Here is a 21046-nt window from a genome sequence, read left to right as displayed (position 1 = left end):
AAAAAATTTAAAAAAAAAAAAAAAACGTATTTCCAATATTTTTCTGCTGTCAGTATCAAATCCATAATGCATTTCTTCAAATATCTTGAAAACTCATATCTGAAGATACTGCCGTTTACCAGCCTACGGCAATAAGGATTTTGGTAGGTGACTGCCTAGACACTGTGACCCGTATAGTCAATATTCTGAACTAATCCATTACATGGTTTCTTCAACACAGAAGGAGATAGAACAAGTTACCGAGAACGGTTTTGGCCCTAGTTTGGTTTATTGTTATCGCTAATAAAATAACTACACTGTTGTGCGCATGTTCTTTTAAGTGCTAAATGACTTGATGATAAGTTAGATGTATTTACTCCCCCCCCCCCCCGAGTCTTACATTTGACGGAGATTGAAATAGAAATAATATTAAATTATCTTTCATACTTTTTTTTTGTTACATGTTTGAAAAAGGAAAAAAAGAACGACTTTTTCGAAACAATTCTAAGAGGGAGAGACAACACGATCTTAAGTTTTATTTTACAGTGCAAAGGTGATGTATTTCAAACAGATTTAATGCGCAAAGCTAATGAATACATTCTACAGAGAAATAATTATCAGTCATAACTTTGCAATGTAGTGCTGTCAAATATTTAAAATGTGACAACAATGTATAAATATCTTAATGTAAATAACTTCTCTCTTTTTTAAGATTATAAAACTGAGTAAAATAAATCAACTATCGAGTCTCTCGGAGAAATATAATTGTTTGCTAATATGATCTAATTTAGTGTTTTGGAGCCTGGAATGAATAATGGCAACAGCGAACGAAATCAATTTACTCATTTGACAAGGCTTCTGTGGCGAAGCGATTGATGATATCCTCGCTTCTCTTGGGAGGAATCCCAAGAAAAAAGCAAACACTCAGACAAAATGAACGAAACAGGAAAACAGAGAAGAAAGGATTTAAAACTTTGTACAAACACAATTAATCCTTTTGTGGCTTTAAAATTGTAACTCAAAATATAAATGGATTTTTTTTACCAATCCTTTAGAGCCTTCCTCGCTGACATCAGGCGTGTTAATCGAAGTTTCTGCGTCTCTATTAGTCTCTGGAGGCGCAAGAAAAAATGTTTTCCTTACACATAAAAGTGGTTTTATTGAATGGGTTCCCTTTAACTTTTTTGAAGACGAAATTTTGATGACTCATGTACACAGTTTTCTGAAGTTATCTTAAATCTCGGAGGACGATGTTTCTTTCTGTTATCTAGAATACATAGCTCCCAAGAAATTTACTCGATTGCTTTTTATCCGTTAAGAGGTCTAAGTTTCCGAAATCGTTTTAAAAAATATATATATATTTTCTCTACGGAACAGTTTTTTACTTTTAATTCTTAAAATTATTAATGAATATATTCTATGTGATTTGCCTTTGTACTTTACTTTTATTTTCCGGCTTAGTCCCTTTTTTGGAGTATTTTGAAGAATAATTTCTCATTATTATATTGTATAGAGAGAGATGTGTGTCTTACGATATAATTTAAGTATGTAGTTAATTTTCCTTTAGGCTTGGTGGATTTCTTTAAAGTATTCCTTTTATTAGAGTTTTAAGTCTCAATAGCATTATTTGTATTTGTGTCTCTTTTTATGTAATTTACCCATGTAGTTTACTTTTTTGCTGACTTAGAGGCTTGAGTTAAATACAAAATTTCTCAAGCTATTTGTAGACATTTTTATTCTGTTATCATTAATATATTTTGTAATTGTCTTTAGTCACTTAATATGAGCTAAGATTTTACTCGAACTCATTTTTGAAAATACATTTTGCTATATTACGGCTTAAAGCTATTTAATTATTTTTTATAACCTTTTTTTTCTTTTTTTTTGTTTTAGAAACTTCTCTATAACTATTCCATTACGAAATTATGAACAATATTTAAAAGAAATGTTTCGAAGAATTTTTTCACAACGAAGCTACCAATGGTGGTTCAAAAACGGGCTAGGTCTCTTTTGAAGCACCATTGGTAATCTGTTTTTAGACCACGCTGTTTTCGATACTTGAAATTTTTTACTTAAAATGTAATGACTTAAATTAGTCCACATGAAATACCTCCAATTCCCACTATTGCAAAGAAAAAGAGCAATCGTGGCCGCAAGAGCGCCAAGACTTGCATCAACACAGGATCACGACTAAAGACGATCTGGCGAAAAGTGTGGAGCATGCATTGAATAACGGTCGGAAAATTGTTAGCGGGGAATCAGTTGTCCGTGAAAAGAGAAAACATCCAAAATCTTCAAATCAAGCCATCAAATCAAAGAGGAAATCCCAACGACAGTAGTTGGTCTCGAAAAGAAATCACACTGATCTTCCTACCTGATGGCAACGACAAGGATGACGAGTTCGTGTCTCATGTTTTTTATAAATCTGATGATGGCAATGTAGTATGCATATTTTACGACACATTTTTTTCAGATGACAGTACAAGAGAATTGTGGATTATCTGCTGCAAGGCTAGACATCTAAGTGCGTGGGAGGGAAAAAAAAAATTACTACATTTGTAACTTTCGCAACTAAAAAAAGTAATAAATGATCTTTTTTTCTATAAAAATATCTAACATGGTATTTAATAAAATTTTCGAATTAAAATTTCATGCTTTTTTATTTATTTCTTAAGCGATAAAATAGATTTTCCTCAAGTGGCCTGTTTTTGGACCACCTCTTTAAAATCGTGATTTTGCCTTTTTTCGTAATCATGAAGTTTTGAAACACTTAAAATTGGTGTAATGGTTTTTGAACCCTAACCTCACCTTCATAAATGTTTTTAAGAGTTATTGACACTAAAATTATTCCTTTGCCGTGAAGCAGTAGGTAGAAAATGAAAGTGGTGGCCCGTTTTTGGGCCACTTTCTCTACTTCTTTTGAAACTGAGTCAGCATTACAGAAGAAAAAAAGAACAGACGTTGTTCAGAAAAATATCATTTAACTAGGTTAAAGTCGGTTAGCTGGCTAGTTTAGGTTAGACTAGCCAAGCACTGTCCTTTAAATTAAAGATGAATGATTTCTCGATATAGCGATGCATCCCTCTATAGCGATAACTGTATTGGTTCTTCTAAACCTTGTTAAAAACTTTGTGAAATATTGTTAAATCGTAGTGCAAATGATATTCCTTTGCATGGACATTCATGGGGATCTCAAAATATTATCGTTATAGATGATTTTATGCTATACCGAATATTATTCCGAGAGGTTTTGATCATAGTTTTCAAATAAAAATCATTATTGTGACTAAAGTCTTACATTTACCAATATTACGTTAAATGTGTTTAACAATTATTCAGCGAGATGTTTTTTTTTATCAATACCGGTCGGCGGTATTGTTTCAATACCGCTGGTAAAATGTATTGTTCTATTTATTTTCCAGTACATTTATTAACTACTCTTCATTCCCCCAGCTTTTATTTTTCGACCTGTACTGTCGTTTTACACTTCCAAATTGCGTTATAGTGGTTAAATGCAACAAAGTGGATAAGCGACATAATAATTTTCCCTTCCTGCGCCTCATTTTCCCTAAACGCGGGGAACTTCCGCGGGCTCTGTCTCGTTAGGATGGAAAAATATCCCTTCATTAATAGCTCCATGCATTACATGTAAACAAGAGTCATTCCACATTCGTAAAGTACAGTGGAGTGTTCGCTGCTGTGAAAGCGGATTCAATTATGCAAATTCGGGAATCTCTGGGGTGAAGTTCTGCAGCACCTGATACTTTATCCGTCCATCCGAACCTCCAAGTTATAGTAAACAATCTTATATCAAAGCCCTTGCCTCCAACATATCTCTGCTTGCCGTGCATGCTAATGACTCCGCGTAACTCTCGTTTGAACTTTTTCTGAATATAGTTTTCTTTGGTGAATGAACTGCTTGCGTGATACGGTTGAAAAGTTGCTTGATGAAGTACTGATTTTTTGCGAACACTTACCTACATCGTACGAATTTTTATGCAGCAGAATTTTTTTTTCTTTTTTCTCCCCTGGTTGTATCCTAAATCAGGGACAGAGGCTCTAAAGCATTCTCACTGCGTAGTTCTTGTTCATTAAGAGCATCATTCTTTCCCATTCACTGTGTGCTTAAAAATTTCCCCCACCCGTTAGTCTTTAAAAGGCGGGCGTAAGAAACTTTTTACTTTTAATTCGGAGTTTCTGTGAATGGCTAAGTAGTTTACTTTTCGAGATTTGGAGAAAACAAAAGTCAATCATCTGTTTGTTTAAATGGTGCTTTTAAGTAGACTTCTACTTTTGAGCGTTTAATAAAATTTCTTCTGGACTATGTTCTGGTAGTTGCTTTTCTGGGCATTAAGCAGTGTGAAAGAGTACGTTTCCGTTTCAAAAGACGTGGTGCTTCGAAAATCATTTTCTTGCTTTAAAAGCGTTTTTCTAAACCGTTGTAAGGGTTAAAACGCTTCATGAAGTTTGACGCTTTTACTATTGTTTTTTATTAATGTATGACTAGTGATGTAAAATACCTGGGTATTCATTTTTAGGGGTAAATACCCAGAGTGTATACCCGGATAAATACCTAAAATGGGTATTTACCCGGGTATTTATTTCAAAACATTTATATTCAACTAAAATATTTTTCTGTATGTATTCCACTATGTATATATACAGGGTGTTTTGTTTTAACCTTCAAGACCTCTATTTTCGCAACCGTTAGTCCTAGATGAATACTTCCAATTGCGAAAATATTTGAAATTAGATGCATAGTTAAGATATTGAAAATTTGAAGTGAAAATAAAAATGAGTAAAAAAATACAAATTTTAACTTTTACACGGGCCTTAGGTCCTCTAACATATAATTAGGGAAATAATATCCATTGAAAAACAATTCCAACAAAAAAAGTTTGACATTAGTATGACCAATATTCACCAAGATATGAATCACAGCGTTTTGTGACACCACTTTACATTTGCCGTCAATAACATCTTTTGGGAGAAAATATAGCAATTAATGAGTGCTTATATAAAATTATATGTGTGCAGAGTGTGGTTTTTCAAATTGTTCGAGGTTTTGCAGCGTGTTTTGCGTATCACGGCATAACATTTGCATGAATTTTTGAATAGAGATGAAAAATGTAAATACCTTGTGTTTTTTACTTTGCCAACCTGTCATTCTTCTGAAAGGGTAATAAGTTCTAATCTCATCTTCTGCATAGTCCTTTAAAACTTTCAAATGGAATATCTCCTTGAGTTTTGATCGCACAAATGTCAAGATTTTTTGTGTCAGTAAGTTTTAGATGCAGATCATTTCTCTAAGTTAGGTGATCTAGAGTTGTATAAAAAGTTAAATTTTGTAGTTTTTGACTCATTTTTATTTTTGCTTCAAACTTTCAATATCTTTACTCCGCATCTGATTTTAAATATTTTTGCAATTGGAAGTATGCACGTAGGACTAACGGTTGCCAAAATAAAGGTCTTTGCAAGTTAAAACGGAACACCCTGTATAACCAACCATATACAAAACAATAAATTTTTCCCTTAAATTTGTACTTTGATCACATGTTTAAATAATTATTGTGTAAAACAAATCAGCAACCTAATATGATATTCACATTAAATGTGTTGGATATGCCTAATCAATGTTGATAGCCAAATTTCAGATATAAAAGGCCATTCTACGAAACGTAAAAAACTTAACTGGTTGCAAAAAAAAAAAAAAAAAAAAAAAAAAAAAAACCAAACATCTTCTCCAACTATGACATTGAAAAGAAAGATTCTTTGGTTCACGATATGTTTCTTTCATAACTTCATTAAGTCTTTCAATAAAAAATATTATAAACTGTGTAATACATATGTATGTATCAGTTTTACCAATTATTTCATATTTAGATTTTTTTTTAAAAAAAACTCATTCAATTTTTGCATTTTTTTTTTTGTAAAATACGACGTTTTTGGGTATTTACCCAGGTCTTGGGTAAATACCCAAAAAATATTTACCTACCCGCTGAGTATTTATCCGATCCACATCACTATGTATGACTAGCTATTGTACAATTAAGTTTAAAGCATAAAAAAGTATTGATAATTATTATTTTTACATCTTTTCCATCCGCAAGGAGTATTCTTTCCCGATATAAGTGTATATTTAATGTACCACAGTAAAAACAAAAATGTATAGCTGAAAGCACTTTGAAGTATACGAATGGTTATAGAATGGTTGTTAAAGATATAAATACTAATGTTTATAAACTTTTAAGATTTGTATTTCAGTAATGTTACTCATTGAACGAACAAGAATTTTTCCTTTTTCGTATCAGAAAAAAAACAAGAATAAATAAAATTCATAATTTCGTGTGTTCTTAATCTTTTTTGACAATAATAATCTTTTCTTTTCATTTATAGATTTTTGAAATTATATACAGGTGTCCCTCGTATAACACAATTAGATTGTACCGTGTAATATCGAAACTGTGTTATACGAGACTTTCTTATAAATAGTTTTTTTAATAGTGTATTGAACAAAAATAAAATACAACCTTTTAAATACGCCTTTTTTTTTCAAAGCCATGTAACATTAAATTCCAGTTTTGTACCTTGTAATATCGAAACCGTGTTGTACAAGGACGAGGGACGCCTGTGATGTTTTATTAAAATATTACAATAGCTGCGTCCAACCTCGAAAATAAAATGCATATCAATTGACGCGTCTTCAACAACCCGGTATGAACGAGAAAAGAAAAAAAAGAAAAAAATCTGGAAAATTTCCCGGCAAATTGTGCTCTAAAATAACAAAAAAGGCAAAAAAATTAAATCCCTTAATTACAGGGAAAGTTTCAAAACAAAAGGCAAAATTTTATTTGTACATATTCGAGAAAAAAGATGGCAACAGATCTTTTTACTCAATGAATTTCTTCACGCTACACATTTTAATAAAAGCAATATTCAACAATGACCGTGATCAACAATGGATTTCTAATTTAAGGCTTGCCTACATTTTAGCACGTGATTAGTTAAAAACAGTTTTAATTCACGTTCTAATTACCTTGAAGTATTGAAACAAATTTTACCTGATGCAGAAAAATCAATGGTTTCCATGGATATTTTATTCTAATTTTCGCGAGCATTTTTTCACCCTCATATTATAGAAAAACGCCATTTTCGCGTCCAAAAATTGAAATTCGAACCCCCCTACGTTCCTTCTCGGGTGCCCAATTACCTCCCTGCCAAATTAATTCGAGATCCCACGTAAACTGGATTTGTATAGGGCACACACACACACACATATATATATCATTGATATATATATATGTATCATCAATATATATATATATATATATATATATATATATATATATATATATATATATATATATATATATATATATATATATATATATATATATATCACATTTAAAAACTAACAGCGTTACAAACGTTTCGAGCTTAATGCTTTCCATTGTTGCTCGGGAATCCCGCTTCTTCCTGCAAGGTAGCTTTTCCGAACGAGAAGTGTTTGAGCAATGAAAACAAATGTACAGTGACACCTTGCCGCTGTAGTATGAGGGTTGAAAAATCGGACGTACTTTTGGCAAATCTTAATTAATTGATCATTTAGTTTACCGATCGCATTTTAGACATACAGGAATATTTCGGCCATTCATCGAATATTTTTTACTGAGAATCAAATTGTATTAATGATTCTAAAACCAAGAGTTATTTAAACTGCTTTGAAATGAAACTGAATTTCATGTAAAAATTACAATGTCTTCAAATGATTTTTTATTATATTTTTTTAGGGAGAGTAAAGTGGCGTTGCGATGCAGTGAATGTGCAGTGGGTTCCGGAAGCACCAGATTTTAGCGACTGCACATCGTCGTGGGTGAATAACATTCTCTCTAGAGTAAGTGAATTATTTATAATTTAATACGTCTATGTTTCCACTATTTCACTTTTTTAAAAATGCAAATACAACCAAAAACACAAAATGTTGAAGTTAAGCATCATTTTTTTTATGAAGAAAAGTTTTTTTTGTTCAAAATCAAATTTAAAATAACTGACCTGCAGCCATGTTCATAAACATATGCATCATTTTATTTCCAGATAAAAAATATAAAAAAAAGTTTAAAAAAAGGTTTATTTATTTTTTATTCTGTGTATTTAGAATAATGTGTTTTTTTTTCATTTAAATGTTTGTCACAAATCCATGTATATGTATATATATTTAAACATTTCGAACAACTGCTTAAAAATCATTTTTTCAGAATTTTTTTTATCACTGCAGTAACTTAAATTTTAATTGTTCATTGAAAATGTATCGCCAATTCGCATATCAATTTTCCCAGTCAGTGTTTTGTGGTTAATTTCGTTTTTGGATTACACTGTACAAGTTATACGCTAGAAATAACAAATTCATTTATATTATTATCATTGTATTTGCATTTCAATAACATATTTCATATTTTTATCATATTTTCTTAACACTTTGCATTTATCAATGTTTGTTTTCTAAGTGCACTTTTATTTTATTTTATAAAGGAAAAATATTTTTTTAGAATTTAAAAGCTACTAAACCTTTTTTTTTTAAATCTTTTTTTTTAAGAAGCTTTTCTGTTTGATATTACCATTTATAATTTTCATTTGCAATGCCCAATATATTTTAAACAATTGTTTTTAATTTTTTCCTCTGAACAATTCGTCAGTTACTTTGAAATATAACATTGCAACAACAAATATTTATTATTTTAAATGGTGTAAAATTTGGAACTGTAAAGTCTTATACGTTCTAATTAGCTGCGTTCTTTGGTATTCGAACTCGTGTTTCGCTTGCTCTTAGTCCCACTGAAGCATTAGTTCTGTTAAGCATTAGAAGAGAAAATTATAGGACTAGGAAAGTTCTGATATTTTTGAAATTGTCTTTTACGCTTAAATTTAAAATTACTTGCTACAAAATAATTAGTTTTGTGTATTAATTGCCTTTGCGATGCGAGTAAGTTGCTGGAAAAGTTTGGGGGGGGAGGGGGCTAGTTACTTAAAATGTCAGTTGATGCAAGGGCGGATTCAGCTGCTGTTTTGAAGGAGTTCATTATCATAATATATGTGACATAAACCGGAAATATGAAGTCATAAGTAATAATCGGTAAAAAGAGAATCTGAGATTCACTCTTGATGAATTATTAAGGTTGAAGTTTCGAAAACGCAGTTGTAAGCTATGTTTAATCAAGTTAAGGCGGGCTTTATCCATGCGGTCCACCACTGTATTTGCGTTTGAATGGGGTAGTTTCCTAAATTTTAAAAATATTTTTTTCTGAAAGAGTATGCTGAAAAATATAGGATCTGACCATTTTTTAAATAATTAATCAAGTTTAATATTTTCAAAAAAAAAAAAAAAAAACTTAAATCGGTGCGCTTTCATTGTTTACGTTTCTGTCGTATGACATCATAAATGATGAAATGCCATTCAGTGTTGCCATTCACGGAGAAAAATATTTAATTCACATCTTTACTCACGTGTATTGGCAACGATATGGTTGATAGCAAGTGTAGAGCGCAATGTTTAATTCACTTCTTGATTATCATAACGAGGAAACGTGGTAGAAAGATTTTAAAAGTTGCATCATTTGTGACGTCATAATAAAGACCACGCCTTGTTTTCAAAATCGGACATTTTAAAAAATTAATTAAAAAACAACTGTTGGAAAAATAAAAGTATTTTCTGGGTTCATGTTATTTTTTTTACTCATTATCAATTTCAGTGACTAAAAATAGTACTTTTGACTGAAGGAAACAACCGCATTGAAGAGAAAGCATCGTTTATTGCTCCTTTATTTCACTTCTTAGTATTTTACGAGGTGCTTGAACCTTTGTAGTTTTTTGCTACAGTAACAAGTTCAGTAATTTTCGAAACTTTGTGAATGAATTTTAAACATGAATATTGAATCTCTTTTTTTCGGGGGGTGGGGGGGGGCATAATGGTCTTTACATTTATGTATAAAATTCCATTTTCGTAAATACATGTTAAAAACAACCCCTTTGGTGCACAACTGTGCTGTGGCAGTGATTAAATTTCAGATCAGGAAAAAATAATCGCGTTTTTTATATGCTGTTGCTAGAACCGAAAATATTATGACTGTTTAAACACAGTAATTGTAGCAGTTAATTACCACCCCTAAGCCAGGGCTAAAACAAAGCTACTTGAAATACAAAAAAATGATAGAATATCAGGAATTTTTGACAAAACTTAGGGGCATTAGAAAACATCTTTCCAAAAATGTTCGTTACAAAAAGTTGGAAATTTAATATACGTTCACAATAAGAAAGCCTTTTCATTCACAAAGTGGAAAATTTCGGAAATTTGGAATGCACTTTTTATACTCATAGCATTTTCCTTTCGTTATATCTTGTTTCATAACAAATTCTAAAAGTTATTTTGTTCCTTTAAAATTATTTTCTGAATTAAACCTTTTAAACTCAATTTGAATCAAATAAGTCATTTAAATACATATAATACCTTCGCGTTCTGAAAACATTACTTCTTGCCTTTTTATTTATTATCACAAAATGGTATGGATAGTAATACCTTTTAAGTGTGTTCAATACTCGTATTTTCGTTTCACAAATGTACAATCAAAAACTGGGGAAGAATGTACGAAAACAATACGTTTTGTTCAACAGTAACTTACGGTAATCGTTTATTATCTAAAGGCAGTACCATTTCTTATCCTAGCAAGCCCACAATTTTGTAAAACTTTTAGATTTTATCGTTATTTCCTAATCTGATAAAAACTGTTCACTCAGCGATAAATTTAATTCATTCCCTTTCAAGACGATTAAATCTTTCTTTTCAGAAGACGGTAATGTTTATCTTTTTGATTATTGATTCTTCTTTCATTACTTTTTTAATAGTGTCTTCTTTTTAAATTTACTTTTATTTTTTATGTATGGATTCTTTCTTCAAATTGCATAGGCGAAGATAAAAATATTTCTTCTCGCTATCATCTTCTCTCTTTTATTTCTTTTTTCTAATTTCGCTGCGATTTTCAACAAAGAAAAAGTGCACGGGAGTTGAAGTCGAAGTTAAAACGATTCTTCAGTTGAACTATCATGGTGATTGCTGACATTTCTTTTTTTGTGTCATTTTATTCAATTTAAATTTCTTCATCATTCGAATTTTCTTTGGGATCGTTTCTCCAATCATGAGCTGTACTTGTAGTACAAGCACTTCAAAAGACAAAATATACACTTTTAACTTCATTTAAAAAAAAGCAGGTTCTGTTTTATCTTCTGACAGAAGAGAAATAATTTACATCATTTTATTTAGTCAATATTGTTACGTTTTCGTACATTTGAAATCTATGTTGATTGAAGAGTTTTGTGCACATTTGATTTGTTAATTGAACGTCATATTTTTATATTCCTTGAAACTAATGGTGTTGTTTATTGAAATTGACTCCTTTCATGGTGGCAATGGGAGTCGTTTGCAAAATTTTAAAAGTATTTTTTTTTTCTGAAAGAGCATGTTTAAAAACATAGGATCTGACCATTTTTTAAATAATATATTTAAGTTTAATATCTTTAGAAAGTTACTTAAATCGGTGTGCTTTCATTGCTTACGCTTCTGTCGTGTGACATCACAAATGATGAAATGCCATTCAATGTTGCCATTCACGGAAAAAAGTATTTAATTCACATCTTTACTCACGTGTATTGGCAACGATATGGTTGATAGCAAGCGTAGAGCGCAATGTTTAATTCACTTCTTGATTATCATAGCGTGGGAACGCTGTAGAAAGATGCGCCAAATTGCATTATTTGTGACGTCATAAAGACCACGCCTTGTTTTCGAAGTCAGACATTTAAAAAAATTTTTTAAAAAATAACTGTTGAGAAAATGAAAGTATTTTCTGGGTCCATGTTATTTTTTTTTCACTCATTCTATCAATTTCAGTGACTTAAAGTAGTATACTTTTGACTGAAGGAAACAACCCCATTTGACAATAACATTAAATTCGATATTTTTTCCCTTTAGCCAATTAAACTATAAAAGCTTAAAATTTTGTTTCAAACTGTAGTAGCTTTTTATAGTGCATATCTGAAGAGCGAATTGGTATTTTTTCTTTTTTTGAAAAACTTTTTATTTACAAAGGCGTTTTAGTAATACCATTGCATAGTATGTAAGAACAAATTGAAACAAAAAATGATGATGATACAAGGTTTTGGGTTTTAGAAAATTTCCAACTCTAATGCTGTTATGCAGTAAAATATCACTGCAGAGAATACCAATACAACGAAATATCCGCTTTAACGATTAAATGTTTAATCCCCTTTTAATTGCCTTTGCATAGTTCAAACTCTACTACAGTTAATTTTCCTTTACAACGAACAAAATTTGAGTCCACTGAAGTTCGTTGTAACGGGATTTTAGTGTATTAATTTGTTTCTAAGCCGCCAGATTCTGGATTTTTATTTGTTTTTATCTTACGCACATAGAACTGCGCGAGTTTCAAAATTAATCAATGTAAAATATGCAGCTTCTCTAACTATTTTTTTTCCCTTTATTGTTCAAAAATGAAAAAAAAAAAAAATAAATAAATAAAAATACCTGCTTGAAGAAATGGTCAAGCTTTTTATTTTCTATTATTAATGCATTTTTTTACTTCGATTTTTCTGATTGTGACTCAACGGATTTTATTTCTCACACTTCCTAACTTTCACGTGAAAAACGCTCAATAATATCGATTTTCAACTCGCGCTGTAAAAGAAAAAAAATCGATATCTCGCCTGCCGATATTAAACCCCCGTTCGCCCTTTCCTCTATTCCCACCAAATGACACTTACAAGCGAGTTTTATGACTTTCTATATGTACTATACCGATTTTGGGGATATCCCGCGACTTTTACCCCTACCACTTTTATATTTTTCTACGCGGCGCCCCCTGGGGAGACACCCCTCGAAGCAATCATCAGAAGGGGCACGTGCCCCGAGCATAGTCATAACGCCGTCGTCAGAAATTTGTTCTTTTGTGCGAATATTGGAAAGTACTTCAAAACAGCTTTAGTTCCTGGAGGAAATTACGATTCTGAAGAGGATAGAAGGCAAGGATTTTCCTTCTTACCCCCCAAATGTTCGCACTGTGTTCTTTTGTGTGAAAGAACGTAAGTTCCTTTTTGTCGTAATTCTTTTTCTTTTTTCGGTGCTTGTGTAATACCATGTTATTTGAAAGGAAAATAGCAGAACTCAAGTCACTCTCCTCGTTTTATTATTATTACGCTCTGCAGTCTTTGTTTCATTCCTTTGCTTCCCTTGGTGAACGAACATGTATTCAGAACGTTAAAATGTATTCAGAAGTAGTGAATGTGAAATTTTAATATTTCAAGTTCAGAAAATTATTGGTGGATCAATAATCACTTCCTACTTTTCTTTCAGTGATTTATTTTTCTGCTAATATTTCGTTTCCTTTTGGCCATTTGTTCAGCAATTGATGTAAATGCTTTACTTTATTTATTTATGTTTAGTTTATGGACATTTATTTTTATTGCTATGATTATCTTCATGCCCTTAATAATTTTCCCTTTTAAATCACCATTTGTTTTAGATTCTCTGAGATCGATCAATATTGAATATTTTTCTGATTATTTGAAAAAAATTGTATCCACAGCAAATATAGAAATTTCATTTAAAAAACTGTTTTCCATTTATTTTGCAAATATTTGCATTGTAAAACAATCAAGAATGACAAAATATTTTAATCTTTGTGCAGCCGCAGTAAAAAGGAATGAAAAAAAGTTTCGTTTCTTCTGAAAGTTAAAGATAAGAAATGCTTCCATAGCCCTTTAATTCCCATTCCATATCTGTTTTAATTTCAGACAGGAAAAAAGCATTTTCAATGTTTGCTAGATTTACTCTATTAACTTCTAAATCAGCCGTTCCCAAGCTGGGGGTAAATACTCCAAACGGGGTAAAGCGGGTTTTACCGAGGAGTAAAATAAGCGCATGATTGGATCATTATTAATTTTCATAATTTAAGGGAAAAAAATACAATTAATTTTTTGAATAAACGTTTTGGGGGTTATTGTTAATAAATTACCCGCTTTTTGGGAAAAAACATTAAAAAGGTTGAAAACCACTGTTCTAAATACATTATCTTCACACGCCACAATATTTCCATATTTACCTATCCTTCTCTTAGCATTGCCAAATTTAAATCTACAATTTGCTTATCTAGTGTATTCTCATTCTTCTCATTATATACCAGTACTTTCCCCCATAATCCCTCGCGTCATTAATGGTTTTGAATGCCAGGCAAACATATTTGGATATGTGGCAACTCCACCCTATCACTCCTCCATTAACCAACAAACCATAAGACGCGTCGTGGGCATATTCCAGCAATCGGTGGTGCATCAGAACTCTCGAAAGAGTAGATTACCTGCCCTGATCCACCCTGTCTAGCGCAGCGTCTTGGGGGGAGTACATTCGCTAAAATCACGCACGGTGCCCAAATAGAGCCCCAGGGAGGAGAGAACACCTCATTAAGATTAGCATTTAATTACGGAGCTATGAAGATTGATGGAAGGAATGTCAGATAATCGCGGGCTCATCCGAGAGCATTTTACCCGATTAAACAACATCGCCCCCTAATTGGAAAACCTTCACTCGCTTTTCTCCCAAGTTTGGGTTAAGTTGGGTGCTGGCGGAAGAATCATCTATGAATAAGGGTGTGTGTACCAATCGGCCCACTTTTATGAATGCGTTGACGCCCCGCCACGCGCTCCGATTTGTTCTGTTTGTTGATGGCACCGGCTGATTCTCGGCATTTGCGTGTGCGTGTGTACTTGTTTTTGAATAATAACAAGGGGATATCTTTGGAACGGATATGACTTTTTAAAAAGTTTTCGAATGAATTACTTGAGCTATTTCGGGTTCTAATTGATACTGCTGAGGATTGCGTGGCGTGATGTTGGAATGTTCAAAAATGACCTATCGGTCACGAATGTTTGAGTTTATTGTTGCGCAGAACATTTTTCAGCAAATGAGTAAAAATACGAGAGAGAGTAAGTCTTAATCATAATTTTTAAAATACCAGAGAAAAAATTTTTTTTTTAAATCCTACGCAAAATAGCCTGTAGTGTTATCTGCCGTACGCCTTCTAGAAGCCCAAAAAAATTCAGCCTTGGTAAAGTTGTCAGGAGTAAAATTCATAAAACTAATTAATGCTGAGCAATTCGTCATAAGTAAAAGACTCTTAGTTTCGTCCGAATAACACAATGGACAATTACTATTGTTGGCTACACCGATACGATGAAAGTGTCTGGATAAAAAGTCATGTCCAGTAATTGTTCTAAATTTTGCAATAAAAATTGCTCTTTGTAGGTCCATTGGGAACTAGTATGTTGTGGCCATCACGAAACTTTCTTCTATATCTTTCTTATAAATCTGATTCCTCCCCATGCTCGACGAGGAAACAATATTCCCAAGAAAAACAAAATTACACACGCCAAAACTTGACGACCATCCCAATTTCCGATTTATCTCCAAAGCAAAGTAAAGAATGAAAATTGAAAATTATTTTAAAAGATTTGCTTAAAATAATTACATACATTTATTTGTCAACAAACACAAGATGGCTACAGTTAAAAAATTTAAATCATTGCAATTTTCTGGTTATTTTCCGAAAGTTAAAATCACGCGAAATACGCAGACGACAGTCCATTACGATTTATCTTTCTTATTGTTGTAATTATAAAGCTATTTTTATTCACAAAAAAGAAAAAAAAAATCAACCCCCCACGGAGTAATTGGTGCCAAAATTGAACCAACGCCTGTTTACATATGGATTCACATTTATTCCAAACTTCATCCAGAACGTAGCATTACTTCTTGAGATATGGCTCTCACAATGGAAAAAAAAAGAATGTTCATATGCGCCAGCTCCTTTTTAGCTGTTGACGTCAAAATAGAATCAGCTCTTATACCCTGTAAGAGCTACTTGTCGATAAATTTTTGTTTGATTCCGTTCATTGTTTCTTGAGATGCAGCAGTCACAATTGACGACAAAAAACGTTCTACAGCTCAACCCCTGTATGAGCTATTGACACCAAAATTGAATCAGCTCCTGTACTTGTTAAAGGCAACATATGCACCAAATTTTGCTTGATTCCGCCAGTTACTTCTTGGGGAGTAGCAGGCACGCACAACTCAAGAAACGTCCCATTGCTCCATCCGCCTTGGAGGAATTCACGCCAAAAACCAATGGGCGCAAATTCACATAGCGATACATATGTGTACCAAATTTCGTTCGGTTTCATGCGGTAGTTTTTGTTGTAGAGCGGCCACAAAAAACTGTTTACACAAATACGTGACACATACACAGACAGACAGACAGACAGACATTTTCCAAAAACGGTCGAAATGGACTCAGCACACCTTAAAACGTTTGAATCTGTCAAAATTTGAAATTCGAAAATTTGCACGAATGCAATACTTATTTCTATATATTAGATATAGAAGAAAGTAAAATGGAAAGGGTAAGATTCTTATAATTTTTTTTTTATTTTGGAAGTTGTTGTAAAAAAAAAAAAAAAAAAAACTAATTCCTAATTTCAGTAATTTATTGGTTAACTCTCGATTCAGTACTGCAGCTCCAAGTTTTCTCCTTCTCTACTTGGCATTTACATATAAATAATCATTTTTGTCTCTTGCAGATATCTCGAGGTGATCCCATTACATCATTAGCTGCTGAGTTGGCTGTTTTGACGCGAACAAAGGCGTTGATGGCTGGGGATATAGTGCACACGGCAGACATTTTGCACAGATTAGTGGGCGAAATGGCCGAAAGGACAAGAGTTATGGACGACCCTCAGCAGAGACAGAGACTGTTGCTTGCGCTTCTTGAGGTGAGTGAGAAGAAAGTAAATACGTCTTGGACATAATCGATGTAATAGTCAGTTGCACCATAAGTGTCCTATATTTTTTTATATTTTAGTTATTATCACAACAAAATCATGAAGCAACCGCACAGTTTGATTAAAGCATTTTCATCAGTTTCCTTAAAAAGTGGTTTATATTATGCAACGTGAAAATACATTAAAGGGTGTCAAAAAAAAAAAAAAAAAAAGCACCAAATCTGCCAAGAATAATGCACGTTACTCATTAATTTCATAAGCAATGAAAAGAAATAGTTTTTCAAATGACTACTTTAATTTTTTAATGAAGTTAAAAGATTACTGCAATAGTTTACATTTTATTCATAAATTATTTGAACACAATATGTGTGTATAATGGTGTCGACGGATTTTTTTTGGAGGGGAGGGGATCACTACCCCTATGACCCTCCCCCTATATCCGCTCCTGAAGATACGAATAAATTAAATATTCAATTGGTCTAAGTCCCCCCCCCCCAAAAAAAAACAATAGAAATGACTTTCAAAAATACTTTTAAAATGTTTAATTCAACATTACACTCTTAAGAAGTGTGCTTGAAAGCGTAAATTCTCATACTCTTGTACTGTTTTAATTTTGTTTCTAAATGCAAAAATAGCTTAGCTTTGCTTAAGCCTCATGTGAGAGAAAATTTTTATCTCACCTTTTTCATTCCTTAAATCCACAAACTTCCATGATTTGCAATAATTTGTTTTCCCCCAAGTACATTCATTTCTTATTAATATTTTAAGGAATATTTAAGAAACCATGCATGCTTAACATTGTCCTGGCTGTCATTTATTCTGTTCATCTTAATTTTAATTGAATTCTATTCATTTAAATTTAATAAGATGTTTTAATATAATGCATTTTTTCAATTAGTCTTTCTAAATTACTCTTAAGATTAAAACTGGGGAAAAAAGAAGAAAGTGAGGAACAAAGAGGGGAAAAAAACTACTCTGATTTTAAAGTTTGTTTTCTTGAGTCACTAATTAAAATTTTACCTTCGAGTTATTTTCTTTTCACGCCTTAAAGGCAATAGAACTTAAAACAGTGAAAGAACTTAGAAGTAATTAACACGTGGTCAACCGCTACCTTTAATGACTTTTATAGCTTTTATGGCAAAAGGTGTTCTATTCACTCTCAATGCGGTATAATTACGTTATCCACAGCTTCTTTAGAATCTTGACTTCTTTTTAGAACAAATATTTTCAGTAAGTGTGTTCTTCTTGATTAGTTAAACAGCGTTGGCCTGGAACAGTCAAACATAGAAAAAAAAATCATAAAAAAATAATGCATGGGAAGATTGAAAATATTGAAGAATAACCCCCAAAAATCTTTCCATGTATTATATTGCAATATGTTTTACTATGTTAATTACCAGCTTCTAAGTACTGCTTCTGGCGCCTTTTGAGTTGTGTTGTGATGACTAGATGATTGTTTTCTGACCTGCCTTGCTGTAGTAAAAAAAAACTGTGTTTAAAAAAAGTTGCAGTTTTCAAATAGATTTTCTGCATTTATATTTTAATACTTCGTATATATATATATATATATATATATATATATATATATATATATATATATATATATATATATATATATATATATATATATATATATATATATATATATATATATATATATATATATATATACATATATATATATATATATATATATATATATATATATATATATATATATATATATATATATATATATATATATATATATATATATATATATATATATATATATATATATACATATATATATAAATAACATCAGGTAGCTATTTTTTGGTTTTGTCAACTAGCAGCTGAATAAAATGTCCCTTTTTTTTATTTTCGAGAATCCAATGTGGGCTATTTTTTCCAGTCTTAAGTTATTCTCCCTCAGTGTTTCTGTCCGAAAGATCTCTTATATCAACGTCCAATTAGTGAACCCAACATCTAACGAGACAGTGCCTAACGAATCACTTATCTAACGAGTATTTCCAAGTTTCGGAAGAGTAGCTGTCGAGGGAACAAACAAGACATGCAAAGGGACAAAGCTGTGATCTTTTACTAATGAGGAATTGGTCATTCAATTTTGTCTTCTGCTCTTAAAACTATTATTATTTTTTCTTTATTATTTTTTTTAATTTGTTATCGGGAGTTATATGTTGATGGTTTTTATGTCTACAAACAATTAGAATCATTTGAATCGCCGTTATCATTATAGAGAATGGCTTGAGCAAAGTTTATCAAAGAGCAGAAGTAATTATTTTATTCTTGACAATTTGAATATAAATGGAGCTGTTTGCTATTTTATTTCCTTTTAATTGAAAAACATGTCCGGAGATTTCTTTAAATCATCTTTCCAATTTTAATCCGAATTGCTACTTTAATTTTTAATAGCTCATATCGTCGCCTCAGAGCAACAGTAAGATATCGTAGTGTTATTACTGGGATTAGATGTCTTACTCTTGCTCTGATGCGACGATATGTTTGTTACTTATTTTAGTTTTTACCATGGTTAAAAAACTGAATCTTATATATCTGTTTTTTCCTCATCAAGTCTTTCAATTCAGAAAAATATCTAAAAAAACAAAAATTAAAAAAAAATATATTTTTTTTACATCTTTTGTTTTGGATATTAAGGCTGGATAGCTGTAGTTCCAATTGTAACCTCAAGTACATAGTATATGTAAGGTTGTTAAGCTGCTTTATCTATCTATATAAAACAATCAAGTTGTTCTTTCTTAGTGTCTTAAAGTTAAATTTACGCTAGATATTCTTCCACAGAAAAATTAACTACTTAATTATTGTTTTTTTCTTTCCTTTAACGTGATGGACGAAAAAGTGATTCCTCTTCTCTAATAGCATTGCGGGTATCCATAAATTATGTCACGCTTTCAGATGGCTAGGGAGTTTCAGGAAGTTGTGATAATTTGTGACAAGGGGGAGGGGGGGGGGGGGTTAACAAGACGTGCGACATCACGCATTTGTTAAAAAAAAATACTCTTGTTAAAAATCATGTGACAAATGAGGGAGGAGATAGTGAAAGATGATGTGTGACACTTTTTGAGGGGGAGGGGGGTTGTAGAAGGTAATGTGTGATACTTTGTGATATCGAGAGGAGGAAGGTAAACATGTTGAAAAAAGTGTTTCCTTAATTGATGTACAACCTCTTAATGAAACAAACCCACAATATTTCTCTCGTCACATGGAATTGACTTGACTGATATGATGGTTGTTGAGGACGGACTTGATTTTTCACTGAAATTTTCTATTTTTGCTTCCGAGGTTATATTTTGAGATGAGGGAGAAAAAAAGTAATGCCATATCTAGAAAATAGCGAATACCTTAAGTATGTACGGAACTTGCTCCGATATGGCATCCATATTGTGCCATATTTGTTATAAGCAGTTGAAGAACCAGAATATACCAGTAGAGATGACAGTTCAATAAAAATTCAACAATGCGTCATCATATTCAACAAAAATTTCTTCCGTATTAAAATCGATAGGAATTTTCGAGAGATACTAAAATATTATTTTCTACATGATAGTTTCCTGAAAATATCATATTTTAGGATATTTTGACGTTCAATGTTGAAACTATTGCTTGAAATTTGACATTTGTATGTTTGACGTTTTGTATTTAAAAAATCCATTCATGGATATGGATAAAAAATCCATAATATTTCATAATCATGCATGTTGTTATAATATATTGTTTTCTCCATTTCTGACGACACAACATTTTTATTTGAAATACAGAACGTGAAAACACGCTTGAATAAATTTGTGAAGTGTATTTCCGATCTTCTGAGCTTGAAACAGTTTTGTAAATACGTTAATAATATCTTTTTTAAAGCTAAAAATTAAGCTTAATGTTATTAATAGCCTAACAGTCTGCATAAGTATCTATTTTTAAAACAATATAAAACCAGGAAGTAATTTTAATTTTGTAAAGACTTCAAAAATGTCTCTCGCAAAGCTAAAAAATTAAGCTCAATTTTATTAATAGCCCAAAAGTTTGTATAAGTATTTATTTTTAAACCAATATTAATCCAAGAAGTAATTTTAATTTTGTAAAGGCATGAAAAATATCTCTCGCAAAGCTAAGAATTAAAATCAATATTATCAATTGCCTAAAAGTTTGTATGAGT

General features: G+C 31.6%; 1 protein-coding gene across 5 annotated transcripts in view; it reads left to right on the top strand.

Moving 5' to 3' along the window:
* Window positions 1–21046, top strand: part of LOC129228378 (adhesion G protein-coupled receptor L1-like) — a 339788-nt gene that overhangs the window by 200704 nt on the left and 118038 nt on the right. For 4 of the 5 annotated variants that reach the window (XM_054863058.1, XM_054863065.1, XM_054863081.1 and 1 more), the window contains exons 7-8: window positions 7770–7873; window positions 16675–16881. In XM_054863058.1, coding sequence (XP_054719033.1) covers window positions 7770–7873; window positions 16675–16881 — 311 coding nt within the window. The remainder of the gene's footprint in view (window positions 1–7769; window positions 7874–16674; window positions 16882–21046) is intronic. The other variant, XM_054863073.1, reaches the window with a different exon arrangement.

This window comes from Uloborus diversus, chromosome 1, assembly GCF_026930045.1.
Source record: "Uloborus diversus isolate 005 chromosome 1, Udiv.v.3.1, whole genome shotgun sequence".
Classification (NCBI taxonomy): Eukaryota; Metazoa; Arthropoda; class Arachnida; order Araneae; family Uloboridae; genus Uloborus; species Uloborus diversus.
Note: the sequence above shows the minus strand (reverse complement) of the source record. Positions and strands in the feature narration are given on the sequence as shown.